Source organism: Neolamprologus brichardi, chromosome 22 (assembly GCF_056152115.1).
Source record: "Neolamprologus brichardi isolate AB-2024 chromosome 22, ASM5615211v1, whole genome shotgun sequence".
NCBI classification, from domain to species: domain Eukaryota; kingdom Metazoa; phylum Chordata; class Actinopteri; order Cichliformes; family Cichlidae; genus Neolamprologus; species Neolamprologus brichardi.
The window spans coordinates 1,839,352-1,856,439 of NC_142124.1; the positions used below are offsets into that span (position 1 = coordinate 1,839,352).

The 17,088-nt window shown below is 42.2% G+C and overlaps 1 protein-coding gene across 3 annotated transcripts in view; it reads left to right on the forward strand.

Annotated features, from left to right (window-relative positions):
- LOC102785861 (uncharacterized) overlaps nucleotides 1-17,088 on the forward strand; it is a 41,781-nt gene that overhangs the window by 3,894 nt on the left and 20,799 nt on the right. For 2 of the 3 annotated variants that reach the window (XM_087834589.1, XM_087834590.1), the window contains exons 5-21: nucleotides 373-402; nucleotides 2,041-2,076; nucleotides 2,616-2,648; nucleotides 3,459-3,491; nucleotides 4,750-5,022; nucleotides 5,214-5,504; nucleotides 6,121-6,405; nucleotides 6,977-7,006; nucleotides 8,649-8,684; nucleotides 9,223-9,255; nucleotides 11,637-11,672; nucleotides 12,212-12,244; nucleotides 12,918-13,190; nucleotides 13,383-13,673; nucleotides 14,290-14,574; nucleotides 15,151-15,180; nucleotides 16,819-16,854. In XM_087834589.1, coding sequence (XP_087690715.1) covers nucleotides 373-402; nucleotides 2,041-2,076; nucleotides 2,616-2,648; nucleotides 3,459-3,491; nucleotides 4,750-5,022; nucleotides 5,214-5,504; nucleotides 6,121-6,405; nucleotides 6,977-7,006; nucleotides 8,649-8,684; nucleotides 9,223-9,255; nucleotides 11,637-11,672; nucleotides 12,212-12,244; nucleotides 12,918-13,190; nucleotides 13,383-13,673; nucleotides 14,290-14,574; nucleotides 15,151-15,180; nucleotides 16,819-16,854 — 2,064 coding nt within the window. The remainder of the gene's footprint in view (nucleotides 1-372; nucleotides 403-2,040; nucleotides 2,077-2,615; nucleotides 2,649-3,458; nucleotides 3,492-4,749; nucleotides 5,023-5,213; nucleotides 5,505-6,120; nucleotides 6,406-6,976; nucleotides 7,007-8,648; nucleotides 8,685-9,222; nucleotides 9,256-11,636; nucleotides 11,673-12,211; nucleotides 12,245-12,917; nucleotides 13,191-13,382; nucleotides 13,674-14,289; nucleotides 14,575-15,150; nucleotides 15,181-16,818; nucleotides 16,855-17,088) is intronic. The other variant, XM_087834591.1, reaches the window with a different exon arrangement.

The following is a 17,088-nucleotide window of genomic DNA, read 5'->3' on the forward strand; positions in this document are numbered from 1 at the left end:
CTAACATATGGATGAAGATGAACACATACTCACAAACTAGAAACTGGCAAATGAATTACATTTTATTTTTATTTCAAAATGTTTATTAAGAATATTTAAATTATGAGCAGTTCAGATAAAAAGAGAAATATTTAAAATGGGAAATATTTGTGTGAACAAGATAAAACATCACTGCCTGTGACGAGGTCTGACCTGGAAGGTTCGATTGATGTATTTATGCTTGATATGTTTGAGCAAATATAAAATAATAGATGTGTTTTTCAAGATGTGTTTACAAAAAAGAAAACAGACTGGATTTCAAAATAAATTTTAATTTCATTCATTCAAATATTTGATGTTGTTCGGTGTCGTTTAACTCTGTGTTTCTAACAGGTGGACCTTCTGTTGTTGTTCATCCAACAAGTAAGTGTCTCTGCTCTCGACATGCAGCAGGTAAAATAACTGTTGAACACGCTTACTGAGACTATTTTGTTACTTTGTACAAAAGCCTTTGTTGGTGATGACAGCTTGTGTACAGAGAAGGCTGTTTCTACCGTCCTACTTTAAATACTGGAGGAACCAAAGGAAGCCCACAGTCTGACAGCAAAGAGCTCTAATGGGTGATATGCTACCACAAGGGCATTAATATAAGATCATTTGTAACCTTCACTAAAGCTGTTTCTGTGCTGTGATGAACTCTGAAACCTGACTGAAACTCTTCAAATAAGCCATTCCTCTGCAGATGATCTGTTAGCTGTTTGACAACTACTCTTTCAAGGATGTTTGATATAAAGGAAGGTTGGAGATTGGCCTATAATTAGCTAAGACTGCTGGGTCTAGAGATGGCTTTTTGAGTAAAGGTTTCACTACAGCCAGCTTGAAGGCCTGTGGTACATAGCTGATTATTAGAGATAGTTGATCATATTTAAGATTGAAGCAGTAATTATTGGCAGGACTTCTTTGAGCAGTTTTGTAGGAATGGAGGAAGTAATCACTGAAGTTAACTGAGAAAGATGAACTTAGGGCTGCCACGATTACTCGAGTAGTCACGATTACGTCGACTATCAGAATCGTCGACGACTGATTTAATAGTCGACGCGTCGTTTGAAGCTTTGTAAGATCCCAAAAGACGCAGGAATAAGTAGTAGGATTTAAGAGTGTAATAACGGACTGAAACAGAAGATGGCAGCACTGCATGTACAAGGATGCCAGCTGCTGTTAAACCCCGAAGAAGAAGAAGAAGCTGTGTCCCAGAATTCATAGCGCAGCCCAGCTCAGTTTCCAACAATGGCGGCAGCTAGTTAGTTTTAATATTACTCTTATTATTCTTTCTGGGTCACAAAATAAACGTTTAACATATTTTCAGGTGAGAATGTAGCTGTGTAAACCTCAAATATCTGCTCAGTTTATCAAGACACCACATATTTTCAAAAGCGCTCCGACGTTTTCGGAGACGTCTGTTAGCCACTAGCTCAATAGCTAGCCGGGGGCTAGGCTCACTAGAGCCGTGAGAACACCGGACTCCCGGCAAATCGTTTTCAAACCCACCGCCGTCTTTCGCTACTCAGGTTAAACATGATATATAAGTCATTTAGATAACTTAAAAATGTTATTGTTTGGCTTTTTTCAGTGTTTTATTTGTTCCTGAGTAAATCGGTTTGGCTGAGATTAAAGTTATAGTTTTTACACAGCTGAATAAACATCAAGCAGACAGCTGATTATCAGAAGTGTGAGATGCTCGAGAATTTACTCCGGTGTCCTGTTATATTTTAGATAGCAAGGAGTTTATTAAACTTCACTGAAACAATCTGCAAATTTCATTAAAATTTAATAAACTATCATCTTGTCTTTATTGTTAGTTAGCACATACCTGAAACACTTAAAGCTGTAAGCTAATGATAGTTATATAAGAGCAGCTGCTGCTGGTGCAATAAGCTGTACGTTTTACGTCCCATGGATGATGATCTGATTAGTCGACTAATCGCAAAAATAATCGGTGACTAGTCGACTATCAAAATAATCGTTTGTGGCAGCCCTAGATGAACTCTATGTTTCTAATAGGTGGACCTTCTGCTGTGGTTCCCACTCCAAGTAAAAGTAAGTGCTTCATTTCTCTTCTCTAGATCTGAGCTCTCTCATGCACACACACACTGATCAGCTATAACATTACAACCACCTGTTTAAATCTAATCTGTCTACACACAGCATCTGGACAGTGTTCACAGTGCTTTATCAGGTATTGTGTGAAGAACGTTGAAGTGAAAAATTAGTTTAATCTGTGTTTGATTGAGGCTGTAACACAACAACATGTGACTGAGAGTACGCTGAACTCATTGTCATGTTCAAGAAGCCAGTTTGAGATGATCTGAGCTTTGTGACATGGTGTGTTATCCTGCTGGAAGCAGCCATCAGAGGGTGAAACACTGTGGTGATAAAGGGATGGACATGCTCAGTAACAACACTGAGCAGGCTGTGCTGTTTCAGCTGTGCTGAGTTGGGACTAAGAGGCCCAAAAATATCCCCAAACATCACAGCAGCAGCTCAGATATAAACCAGGATGGATTCATGTTTTCATGTTTCTGCTAAAATGAAGTCGTGTGTTTCAAATCTTTCTTTAACTCTGTGGTTTTAAACAGGTCGGCCTTCTGTTGGTCTTGATCCTCCAACAAGTAAGTTTCTCTGCTCTACATGTGCTCTCTCTCTCCTCTCTCTGTACGGATGGATGATGGATGATGGACTGATGGATGGATGATGGATGGATGGATGGATGGAGGATGGATGGATGATGGATGGATGGATGGATGGATGGATGGATGGATGATGGATGGATGATGGATGGATGATGGATGGATGGATGGATGGATGGATGATGGATGGATGATGATGGATGATGGATGGATGGATGATGATGGATGGATGGATGGATGGATGGATGGATGATGGATGGATGGAGGATGGATGATGGATGGACGGATGATGGATGGATGGATGATGGACGGATGGATGATGGACGGATGGATGATGAATGGATGATGGACGGATGGATGGATGATGGACGGATGGATGATGGATGGATGGATGGATGATGGACGGATGGATGATGGATGGATGGATGGATGATTGATGGATGGATGATGATGGATGGATGGATGATGGACGGATGGATGATGGATGGATGGATGGATGATGGACGGATGGATGATGGATGGATGGATGGATGATGGACGGATGGATGATTGATGGATGGATGATGGATGGATGGATGGATGATGGACGGATGGATGATGGACGGATGGATGATGAATGGATGATGGACGGATGGATGATGGATGGATGATGGATGGATCCTTCTGTCCTTCACTTGTCCACCATCGTCTATATTTTTGGATAATAACTTTGTAAATCATTGCGATGGTGTGTGAGAGATCTGATTAAGCTCATTTTGTAACTGTATGTTTTAACTCTGTGGTTTTAAACAGGTCGGCCTTCTGTTGGTCTTGATCCTCCAACAAGTAAGTTTCTCTGCTCTACATGTGATCTCTCTCTCCTCTCTCTGTACAGATGGATGATGGACGGATGGATGATGGATGGATGGATGGATGGATCATGGATGGATCATGGATGGATGGAGGATGGATGGATGGATGATGGATGGATGATGGATGATGGATGGATGGATGGATGGATGATGGATGGATGGATGGATGGATGGATGATGGATGGATGGATGGATGGATGGATGGATGATGGATGGATGGATGATGGATGGATCATGGATGGATGGAGGATGGATGGATGGATGATGGATGGATGATGGATGGATGGATGGATGATGGATGGATGGATGGATGATGGATGGATGGAGGATGGATGGATGATGGATGGATGATGGATGATGGATGGATGGAGGATGGATGATGGGAGGATGGATGATGGATGGATGGAGGATGGATGATAGGAGGATGGATGATGGATGGATGGAGGATGGATGATGAATGGATGATGGATGGATGGATAGAGGATGGATGGATGGATGATGGATGGATGGATGATGGACGGATGGATGATGGACGGATGGATGATGAATGGATGATGGACGGATGGAGGATGGATGATAGGAGGATGGATGATGGATGGATGGAGGATGGATGATGAATGGATGATGGATGGATGGATAGATGATGGATGGATGGATGATGGATGGATGGATGATGGACGGATGGATGATGGACGGATGGATGATGAATGGATGATGGACGGATGGATGATGGACGGATGGATGATGGATGGATGGATGATGGACGGATGGATGATGGACGGATGGATGGACGGATGGATGATGAATGGATGATGGACGGATGGATGATGAATGGATGATGGACGGATGGATGATGGATGGATGATGGATGGATCCTTCTGTCCTTCACTTGTCCACCATCGTCCATATTTTTCTACAATAACTTTGTAAATCATTGCGATGCTGTCTGAGAGATCTGATTAAGCTCATTTTGTAACTGTATGTTTTAACTCTGTGGTTTTAAACATGTGGACCTTAGTTAAGTTAATGTCCTCTAGAGCAGCTGCTCTTTAACAAATGTAGCACACAGAGGTTTAAAGAGACAGAAAAACTGAATGGACGTAATCATTGTTTATCAGGGACTGACTAAAATACCAAAGAGCAAAGCTTCCTGATTCATAGTGGATGTAAATATTCAGATGGTTTTTCTCAGCTGGCTGGAATAAAAACATTTCCTCCTGTGTGACTTTCAGAGACTCACTCCCTCACCTACATCTACACGGCGCTCTCCAAACCTGTCGGCCTCCCGGGCATCCACCAGTTCACAGCCATGGGTTTGCTGGACGACAAGATAATCGACTACTTTGACAGCGAGAATCAGGTGAAAGTTCCCAGACAGGAGTGGATGAGAGAGCGTTTACCTGCTGATTACTGGGAAAGAGGCACACAGTCCCGCAAGAGCAAGCAGCAGTGGTTCAAGGTCAACATCGGCATCCTGATGGAGCGAATGAGACAGAATGACTCAGGTCAGACCCTCGAAAGCTGAAGACCTGCATGACATCAACAAAATAACATTTTAATTGAAAAAGTCTTCCATTTGAGATCAGGTTCCTCAGGTCAGGAACAAGTTGTTCCTGCTTCCTCATCTTGTCTCCTCTGAATCTTCATTTCCTTGTCCTTTGTTTGTTCTTCCTTTATTTCACCCTCCTGCTTCCAGACCTCCACGTTCTTCAGTGGATGCACGGCTGTGAGGGTGAGACGCAGCCTGACGGCACGCTCAGGTTTGTCCGAGGCGTGGACATGTACGCCTACGATGGAGACGACTTCCTGTCCTTCGATGATAGAAGCGGAGTCTGGGTCGCTCCGATTCCAGAGGCACAACCCACCAAGAGGAAGTGGGACGGCGTCCAGGTGCTGAAAGAGTACACCAAGGGATACCTGGAGAACGAGTGCATCGATTGGCTGAGCAAGTTCTTGAATTATGAACAACAGCAGCCACGAAACACCTGTATGTATGACATCTAGTTTCTGTATTTTGATATTTATTATTATCAGACTCCATAGAGGAGGCTTTGTGTGTGATTATGGTTCAATAACATTCAGAAATCCAAGAACCTTCAGTTAAACTTCCAACTTTTCTAAGTTCAGGTCAAATAAATGTAAAAAGCTTAAAGATTATTTCCTCCTTTATTTGAACACAACAGTGTCATTATGGCAGCAGTAATGCAGATTTACAGCTCAATATAAATGAAAGAACACACGACTACCTATCAGCAAAATCAGTAATCAGTCATAAACTGACTTTTTATCTTCAAACTGTCGTTGTACTACCTCGCTGCGCCCTCCCCACACACGGCAGGTGTTCACCTACAGAAACACCTGGTGGATAAAAAAGTCACAGAGACGAGATAAACGAGCGTCTCTCCAAGTGCTCAGTGACGTTCAGCTCCAGATGTGAGACTACAGATGTGAAAGCATTTTGTGTGGAAGCCACAAACTAAACGTCAGCGTGCGACACGTCTGCCACAGCTGTGCTCAGTCGTTAGGGGTCAAAGAAAGCTGAACGGTTCCTGTTTGCAGCGATAGCTGAGGAGATACACACCTCTTTACATTTCCTCCTCCAGCTCCACCCGAGGTGTCCCTGTATGCAAAGACCTCCAGAGTGGATGCAGACGCGGTGCTGACCTGCCTCGCCACAGGCTTCTACCCAGCAGACATCGTCCTGAGGATGAAAAAGAATGAGAGTGTCCTGACCGCAGACGACGGCCTGATGAGCTCAGGAGTTCTTCCCAATGAAGACCACACCTTCCAGAGGAGAGACCATGTGGAGGTTTTAAGGTCTGACCTGTCTGCGTTCAGCTGTGAAGTCGTTCATGCAGCATCTGCTGTGAGCGTTACCAGAGTTTGGGGTGAGAAACTTTATTTTTGTCATTTTTCAGACTTTTCTGTTTTCATTTCTTTAGACCCGTGTTTGAATTCAGAAGTGGTTATTAATATATTCAGGTCCTAAAATTCACTGTGTGGAATTGTACATCATTTTTCCTTAAGTAGGAGTTTGGTGGCTCTCAGTGAAACTTTACATGTAGCCCCAGGCCACCAAATCACACACACTGCTAACATATGGATGAAGATGAACACATACTCACAAACTAGAAACTGGCAAATGAATTACATTTTATTTTTATTTCAAAATGTTTATTAAGAATATTTAAATTATGAGCAGTTCAGATAAAAAGAGAAATATTTAAAATGGGAAATATTTGTGTGAACAAGATAAAACATCACTGCCTGTGACGAGGTCTGACCTGGAAGATTGGTGTATTTATGCTTGATATGTTTGAGCAAATATAAAATAATAGATGTGTTTTTCAAGATGTGTTTACAAAAAAGAAAACAGACTGGATTCCAAAATAAATTTTAATTTCATTCATTCAAATATTTGATGTTGTTTGGTGTCGTTTAACTCTGTGTTTCTAACAGGTGGACCTTCTGTTGTTGTTCATCCAACAAGTAAGTGTCTCTGCTCTCGACATGCAGCAGGTAAAATAACTGTTGAACACGCTTACTGAGACTATTTTATTACTTTGTACAAAAGCCTTTGTTGGTGATGACAGCTTGTGTACAGAGAAGGCTGTTTCTACCGTCCTACTTTAAATACTGGAGGAACCAAAGGAAGCCTACAGTCTGACAGCAAAGAGCTCTAATGGGTGATACGCTACCACAAGGGCATTAATATAGGATCATTTGTAACCTTCACTAAAGCTGTTTCTGTGCTGTGATGAGCTCTGAAACCTGACTGAAACTCTTCAAATAAACCATTCCTCTGCAGATGATCTGTTAGCTGTTTGACAACTACTCTTTCAAGGATGTTTGATATGAAAGGAAGGTTGGAGATTGGCCTATAATTAGCTAAGACTGCTGGGTCTAGAGATGCTTTTTGAGTAAAGGTTTAACTACAGCCAGCTTGAAGGCCTGTGGTACATAGCTGATTATTGGAGATAGGTTGATCATATATAAGATTGAAGCAGTAATTATTGGCAGGACTTCTTTGAGCAGTTTTGTAGGAATGGAGGAAGTAATCACTGAAGTTAACTGAGAAAGATGAACTTAGGGCTGCCACGATTACTCGACTAGTCACGATTACGTCGACTATCAAAATCGTCGACGACTGATTTAATAGTCGACGCCTCGTTTGAAGCTTTGTAAGATCTCAAAAGACGCAGGAATAAGTAGCAGGATTTAAGAGTGTAATAACGGACTGAAACAGAAGATGGCAGCACTGCATGTACAAGGATGCCAGCTGCCGTTAAACCCCGAAGAAGAAGAAGAAGCTCTGTCCCAGAATTCATAGCGCAGCCCAGCTCAGCTTCCAACAATGGCGGCAGCTAGTTAGTTTTAATATTACTCTTATTATTCTTTCTGGGTCACAAAATAAACGTTTAACATATTTTCAGGTGAGAATGTAGCTGTGTAAACCTCAAATATCTGCTCAGTTTATCAAGACACCACACATTTTCAAAAGCGCTCCGACGTTTTCGGAGACGTCTGTTAGCCACTAGCTCGATAGCTAGCCGGGGGCTAGGCTTACTAGAGCCGTGAGAACACCGGACTCCCGGCAGATCGTTTTCAAACCCACCGCAGTCTTTCACTACTCAGGTTAAACATGATATAAAAGTTACTTAGATAACTTAAAAATGTTATTGTTTCGCTTTTTTTTTTAGTATTTTATTTGTTCCTGAGTAAATCGGTTTGGCTGAGATTAAAGTTATAGTTTTTACACAGCTGAATAAACGTCAAGCAGACAGCTGATTATCAGAAGTGTGAGATGCTCGAGAATATACTCCGGTGTCCTGTTATATTTTAGATAGCAAGGAGTTTATTAAACTTCACTGAAACAATCTGCAAATTTCATTAAAATTTAATAAACTATCATCTTGTCTTTATTGTTAGTTAGCACATACCTTAAACACTTAAAGCTGTAAGCTAATGATAGTTATATAAAAGCAGATGCTGCTGCTGCAATAAGCTGTACGTTTTACGTCCGATGGATGATGATCTGATTAGTCGACTAATCGCAAAAATAATCGGTGACTAGTCGACTATCAAAATAATCGTTTGTGGCAGCCCTAGATGAACTCTATGTTTCTAACAGGTGGACCTTCTGCTGTGGTTCCCACTCCAAGTAAAAGTAAGTGCTTCATTTCTCTTCTCTAGATCTGAGCTCTCTCTGCACACACACACTGATCAGCTATAACATTACAACCACCTGTTTAAATCTAATCTGTCTACACACAGCATCTGGACAGTGTTCACAGTGCTTTATCAGGTATTGTGTGAAGAACGTTGAAGTGAAAAATTAGTTTAATCTGTGTTTGATTGAGGCTGTAACACAACAACATGTGACTGAGAGTACGCTGAGCTCATTGCCATGTTCAAGAAGCCAGTTTGAGATGATCTGAGCTTTGTGACATGGTGTGTTATCCTGCTGGAAGCAGCCATCAGAGGGTGAAACACTGTGGTGATAAAGGGATGGACATGCTCAGTAACACCACTGAGCAGGCTGTGCTGTTTCAGCTGTGCTGAGTTGGGACTAAGAGGCCCAAAAATATCTCCAACCATCACAGCAGCAGCTCAGATATAAACCAGGATGGATTCATGTTTTCATGTTTCTGCTAAAATGAAGTCGTGTGTTTCAAATCTTTCTTTAACTCTGTGGTTTTAAACAGGTCGGCCTTCTGTTGGTCTTGATCCTCCAACAAGTAAGTTTCTCTGCTCTACATGTGATCTCTCTCTCCTCTCTCTGTACGGATGGATGGATGGATGGATGGATGGATGATGGATGGATGGATGGATGGATGATGGCTGAATGGATGGATGGATTGATGGATGATTGATGGATGGATGGATGGAGGATGGATGGATGATGGATGGATGATGGATGGATGGATGATGGATGATGGATGGATGATGGCTGAATGGATGGATGGATGGACGGATGGATGGATGATGGATGGATGATGGATGGATGATGGCTGGATGGATGGATGATGGCTGAATGGCTGAATGATGGATGGATGGATGATGGATGGATGATGGATGGATGGATGATGGATGGATGGTGGATGGATGGATGATGATGGATGATGGATGGATGGGTAATGGATGGATGGATGATGGGTGGATGATGGATGGATGGATGATGATGGATGATGGATGGATGGATGATGGATGGATGATGGATGGATGGATGATGGATGGATGATGGCTGAATGGATGGATGATGGAACGATAGATGGATAGATGGATGGAGGATGGATGAATGGATGGATGATGGATCGATACATGGATAGATGGATAGATGGATGGAGGATGGATGGATGATGAATGGATGATGGACTGGTTCTTAAATGGTAAATGGACTGGTTCTTATATAGCGCTTTTCTACTCTTTCTGAGCACTCAAAGCGCTGTACACAACTTGTACATTAACCCATTCACACCCATTCGCACAAGCACATCTTTCTAAGTGCTTTCTAAGTAACATTCACACACACATTCATACTCCGATGGATGCATCGGAGAGCAATTTGGGGTTAGTATCTTGCCCAAGGATATTTGGGGACTGGGGAAGCCAGGGATCGAACCACCAACCTTCCGATCAGTAGATGACCTGCTCTACCACCTGAGCTACAGCCACCCATGATGGCTGGATGGATGGATGATGGCTGAATGGATGGATGATGGATGGATGATGGATGGATGGATGGATGATGGATGGATGGATGATGGATGGATGATGGATGGATGGATGATGGATGGATGGTGGATGGATGGATGATGATGGATGATGGATGGATGGGTAATGGATGGATGGATGATGGGTGGATGATGGATGGATGGATGATGATGGATGATGGATGGATGGATGATGGATGGATGATGGATGGATGGATGATGGATGGATGATGGATGGATGGATGGATGATGGGTGGAATATGGATGGATGGATGATGGATGGATGGATGATGGATGGGTGATGTTTGGATGGATGATGGATGGATGGATGATGATGGATGATGGATGGATGGATGATGGATGGATGATGATGATGGATGATGGATGGATGGATGATGGATGGATGATGGATGGATGGATGGATGATGGATGGATAATGGATGGATGATGGATGGTGGATGATGGATGGATGGATGGATGGATGGATGATGGATGGATGATGGATGGATGGATGATGGATGGATGGATGATAGATGGATGATGGATGGATGGGTAATGGATTGATGGATGGATGATGGATGATGGATGGATGGATGATGGATGGGTGGATGATGCATGGATGATGGATGGATGGATGGATGGATGATGATGATGGATGATGGATGGATGATGGATGGATGGATGATGGATGGATGGATGGATGATGGATAATGGATGGATGGATGATGGATGGATGGATGGATGATGGATGGATGGATGATGGATGGATGGATAATAGATTGATGGATGATGGATGATGGATGGATGATGGATGGATGGATGGATGGATGATGGATGGATGGATGATGGATGGATGGATGATGGATGGATGGATGATGGATGGATGATGGATGGATCCTTCTGTCCTTTACTTGTCCACCATCGTCCATATTTTTGGATAATAACTTTGTAAATCATTGCGATGCTGTGTGAGAGATCTGATTAAGCTCATTTTATAACTGTATGTTTTAACTCTGTGGTTTTTAACATGTGGACCTTAGTTAAGTTAATGTCCTCTAGAGCAGCTGCTCTTTAACAAATGTAGCACACAGAGGTTTAAAGAGACAGAAAAACTGAATGGACGTAATCATTGTTTATCAGGGACTGACTAAAATACCAAAGAGAAAAGCTTCCTGATTCTGTGCTGTGATGAGCTCTCAAACCTGACTGAAACTCTTCGAATAAGCCATTCCTCTGCAGATGATCTGTTAGTAACCTGTGGTACATAGCTGATTATTCGAGATAGGTTGATCATATTTAAGATCGAAGCATTAATTAATGGCAGGACTTCTTTGAGCAGTTTTGTAGGAATGGAGGAAGTAATTACTGAAGTTAACTGAGAAAGATGAACTCTATGTTTCTAACAGGTGGACCTTCTGCTGTGGTTCCCACTCCAAGTAAAAGTAAGTGCTTCATTTCTCTTCTCTAGATCTGAGCTCTCTCATGCACACACACACTGATCAGCTATAACATTACAACCACCTGCTTAAATCTAATCTTTCCACACACAGCATCTGGACAGTGTTCACAGTGCTTTATCAGGTATTGTGTGAAGAACGTTGAAGTGAAAAATGAGTTTAATTTGTGTTTGATTGAGGCTGTAACACAACAACATGTGACTGAGAGTACGCTGAGCTCATTGTCATGTTCAAGAAGCCAGTTTGAGATGATCTGAGCTTTGTGACATGGTGTGTTATCCTGCTGGAAGCAGCCATCAGAGGGTGAAACACTGTGGTGATAAAGGGATGGACATGCTCAGTAACACCACTGAGCAGGCTGTGCTGTTTCAGCTGTGCTGAGTTGGGACTAAGAGGCCCAAAAATATCTCCAACCATCACAGCTGCAGCTCAGATATAAACCAGGATGGATTCATGTTTTCATGTTTCTGCTAAAATGAAGTCGTGTGTTTCAAATCTTTCTTTAACTCTGTGGTTTTAAACAGGTCGGCCTTCTGTTGGTCTTGATCCTCCAACAAGTAAGTTTCTCTGCTCTACATGTGATCTCTCTCTCCTCTCTCTGTACGGATGGATGGATGGATGGATGGATGGATGATGGATGGATGATGGATGATTGATGGATGGATGGATGGATGATGGATGATTGATGGATGGATGGAGGATGGATGGATGATGGATGGATGGATGGATGGATGGATGATGGACGGATGGATGATGGATGGATGGATGATGGAGGGATGATGGATGGATGATGGATGGATGATGGATGGATTGATGATGAATGGATGGATGGATGGATGATGGATGGATGATGGATGGATGGATGGATGGATCCTTCTGTCCTTCACTTGTCCACCATCGTCCATATTTTTCTACAATAACTTTGTAAATCATTGCGATGCTGTCTGAGAGATCTGATTAAGCTCATTTTGTAACTGTATGTTTTAACTCTGTGGTTTTTAACATGTGGACCTTAGTTAAGTTAATGTCCTCTAGAGCAGCTGCTCTTTAACAAATGTAGCACACAGAGGTTTAAAGAGACAGAAAAACTGAATGGACGTAATCATTGTTTATCAGGGACTGACTAAAATACCAAAGAGCAAAGCTTCCTGATTCATAGTGGATGTAAATATTCAGATGGTTTTTCTCAGCTGGCTGGAATAAAAACATTTCCTCCTGTGTGACTTTCAGACACTCACTCCCTCACCTACATCTACACGGCGCTCTCCAAACCTGTCGGCCTCCCGGGCATCCACCAGTTCACAGCCATGGGTTTGCTGGACGACAAGATGATCGACTACTTTGACAGCGAGAATCAGGTGAAAGTTCCCAGACAGGAGTGGATGAGAGAGCGTTTACCTGCTGATTACTGGGAAAGAGGCACACGATCCCGCAAGAGCAAGCAGCAGTGGTTCAAGGTCAACATCGGCATCCTGATGGAGCGAATGAGACAGAATGACTCAGGTCAGACCCTCGAAAGCTGAAGGACCTGCATGACATCAACAAAATAACATTTTAATTGAAAAAGTCTTCCATTTGAGATCAGGTTCCTCAGGTCAGGAACAAGTTGTTCCTGCTTCCTCATCTTGTCTCCTCTGAATCTTCATTTCCTTGTCCTTTGTTTGTTCTTCCTTTATTTCGCCCTCCTGCTTCCAGACCTCCACGTTCTTCAGTGGATGCACGGCTGTGAGGGTGAGACGCAGCCTGACGGCACGCTCAGGTTTGTCCGAGGTGTGGACATGTACGCCTACAATGGAGACGACTTCCTGTCCTTCGATGATAGAAGTGGAGTCTGGGTCGCTCCGATTCCAGAGGCACAAACCACCAAGAGGAAGTGGGACGGCGTCCAGGTGCTGAAAGAGTACACCAAGGGATACCTGGAGAACGAGTGCATCGATTGGCTGAGCATGTTCTTGAATTATGAACAACAGCAGCCACGAAACACCTGTATGTATGACATCTAGTTTCTGTATTTTGATATTTATTATTATCAGACTCCATAGAGGAGGCTTTGTGTGTGATTATGGTTCAATAACATTCAGAAATCCAAGAACCTTCAGTTAAACCTCCAACTTTTCTAAGTTCAGGTCAAATAAATGTAAAAAGCTTAAAGATTATTTCCTCCTTTATTTGAACACAACTGTGTCATTATGGCAGCAGTAATGCAGATTTACAGCTCAATATAAATGAAAGAACACACGACTACCTATCAGCAAAATCAGTAATCAGTCATAAACTGACTTTTTATCTTCAAACTGTCGTTGTACTACCTCGCTGCGCCCTCCCCACACACGGCAGGTGTTCACCTACAGAAACACCTGGTGGATAAAAAAGTCACAGAGACGAGATAAACGAGCGTCTCTCCAAGTGCTCAGTGACGTTCAGCTCCAGATGTGAGACTACAGATGTGAAAGCATTTTGTGTGGAAGCCACAAACTAAACGTCAGCGTGCGACACGTCTGCCACAGCTGTGCTCAGTCGTTAGGGGTCAAAGAAAGCTGAACGGTTCCTGTTTGCAGCGATAGCTGAGGAGATACACACCTCTTTACATTTCCTCCTCCAGCTCCACCCGAGGTGTCCCTGTATGCAAAGACCTCCAGAGTGGATGCAGACGTGGTGCTGACCTGCCTCGCCACAGGCTTCTACCCAGCAGACATCGTCCTGAGGATGAAAAAGAATGAGAGTGTCCTGACCGCAGACGACGGCCTGATGAGCTCAGGAGTTCTTCCCAATGAAGACCACACCTTCCAGAGGAGAGACCATGTGGAGGTTTTAAGGTCTGACCTGTCTGCGTTCAGCTGTGAAGTCGTTCATGCAGCATCTGCTGTGAGCGTTACCAGAGTTTGGGGTGAGAAACTTTATTTTTGTCATTTTTCAGACTTTTCTGTTTTCATTTCTTTAGACCCGTGTTTGAATTCAGAAGTGGTTATTAATATATTCAGGTCCTAAAATTCACTGTGTGGAATTGTACATCATTTTTCCTTAAGTAGGAGTTTGGTGGCTCTCAGTGAAACTTTACATGTAGCCCCAGGCCACCAAATCACACACACTGCTAACATATGGATGAAGATGAACACATACTCACAAACTAGAAACTGGCAAATGAATTACATTTTATTTTTATTTCAAAATGTTTATTAAGAATATTTAAATTATGAGCAGTTCAGATAAAAAGAGAAATATTTAAAATGGGAAATATTTGTGTGAACAAGATAAAACATCACTGCCTGTGACGAGGTCTGACCTGGAAGGTTCGATTGATGTATTTATGCTTGATATGTTTGAGCAAATATAAAATAATAGATGTGTTTTTCAAGATGTGTTTACAAAAAAGAAAACAGACTGGATTTCAAAATAAATTTTAATTTCATTCATTCAAATATTTGATGTTGTTCGGTGTCGTTTAACTCTGTGTTTCTAACAGGTGGACCTTCTGTTGTTGTTCATCCAACAAGTAAGTGTCTCTGCTCTCGACATGCAGCAGGTAAAATAACTGTTGAACACGCTTACTGAGACTATTTTGTTACTTTGTACAAAAGCCTTTGTTGGTGATGACAGCTTGTGTACAGAGAAGGCTGTTTCTACCGTCCTACTTTAAATACTGGAGGAACCAAAGGAAGCCCACAGTCTGACAGCAAAGAGCTCTAATGGGTGATATGCTACCACAAGGGCATTAATATAAGATCATTTGTAACCTTCACTAAAGCTGTTTCTGTGCTGTGATGAACTCTGAAACCTGACTGAAACTCTTCAAATAAACCATTCCTCTGCAGATGATCTGTTAGCTGTTTGACAACTACTCTTTCAAGGATGTTTGATATAAAGGAAGGTTGGAGATTGGCCTATAATTAGCTAAGACTGCTGGGTCTAGAGATGGCTTTTTGAGTAAAGGTTTCACTACAGCCAGCTTGAAGGCCTGTGGTACATAGCTGATTATTAGAGATAGTTGATCATATTTAAGATTGAAGCAGTAATTATTGGCAGGACTTCTTTGAGCAGTTTTGTAGGAATGGAGGAAGTAATCACTGAAGTTAACTGAGAAAGATGAACTTAGGGCTGCCACGATTACTCGAGTAGTCACGATTACGTCGACTATCAGAATCGTCGACGACTGATTTAATAGTCGACGCGTCGTTTGAAGCTTTGTAAGATCCCAAAAGACGCAGGAATAAGTAGTAGGATTTAAGAGTGTAATAACGGACTGAAACAGAAGATGGCAGCACTGCATGTACAAGGATGCCAGCTGCTGTTAAACCCCGAAGAAGAAGAAGAAGCTGTGTCCCAGAATTCATAGCGCAGCCCAGCTCAGTTTCCAACAATGGCGGCAGCTAGTTAGTTTTAATATTACTCTTATTATTCTTTCTGGGTCACAAAATAAACGTTTAACATATTTTCAGGTGAGAATGTAGCTGTGTAAACCTCAAATATCTGCTCAGTTTATCAAGACACCACATATTTTCAAAAGCGCTCCGACGTTTTCGGAGACGTCTGTTAGCCACTAGCTCAATAGCTAGCCGGGGGCTAGGCTCACTAGAGCCGTGAGAACACCGGACTCCCGGCAAATCGTTTTCAAACCCACCGCCGTCTTTCGCTACTCAGGTTAAACATGATATATAAGTCATTTAGATAACTTAAAAATGTTATTGTTTGGCTTTTTTCAGTGTTTTATTTGTTCCTGAGTAAATCGGTTTGGCTGAGATTAAAGTTATAGTTTTTACACAGCTGAATAAACATCAAGCAGACAGCTGATTATCAGAAGTGTGAGATGCTCGAGAATTTACTCCGGTGTCCTGTTATATTTTAGATAGCAAGGAGTTTATTAAACTTCACTGAAACAATCTGCAAATTTCATTAAAATTTAATAAACTATCATCTTGTCTTTATTGTTAGTTAGCACATACCTGAAACACTTAAAGCTGTAAGCTAATGATAGTTATATAAGAGCAGCTGCTGCTGGTGCAATAAGCTGTACGTTTTACGTCCCATGGATGATGATCTGATTAGTCGACTAATCGCAAAAATAATCGGTGACTAGTCGACTATCAAAATAATCGTTTGTGGCAGCCCTAGATGAACTCTATGTTTCTAATAGGTGGACCTTCTGCTGTGGTTCCCACTCCAAGTAAAAGTAAGTGCTTCATTTCTCTTCTCTAGATCTGAGCTCTCTCATGCACACACACACTGATCAGCTATAACATTACAACCACCTGTTTAAATCTAATCTGTCTACACACAGCATCTGGACAGTGTTCACAGTGCTTTATCAGGTATTGTGTGAAGAACGTTGAAGTGAAAAATTAGTTTAATCTGTGTTTGATTGAGGCTGTAACACAACAACATGTGACTGAGAGTACGCTGAACT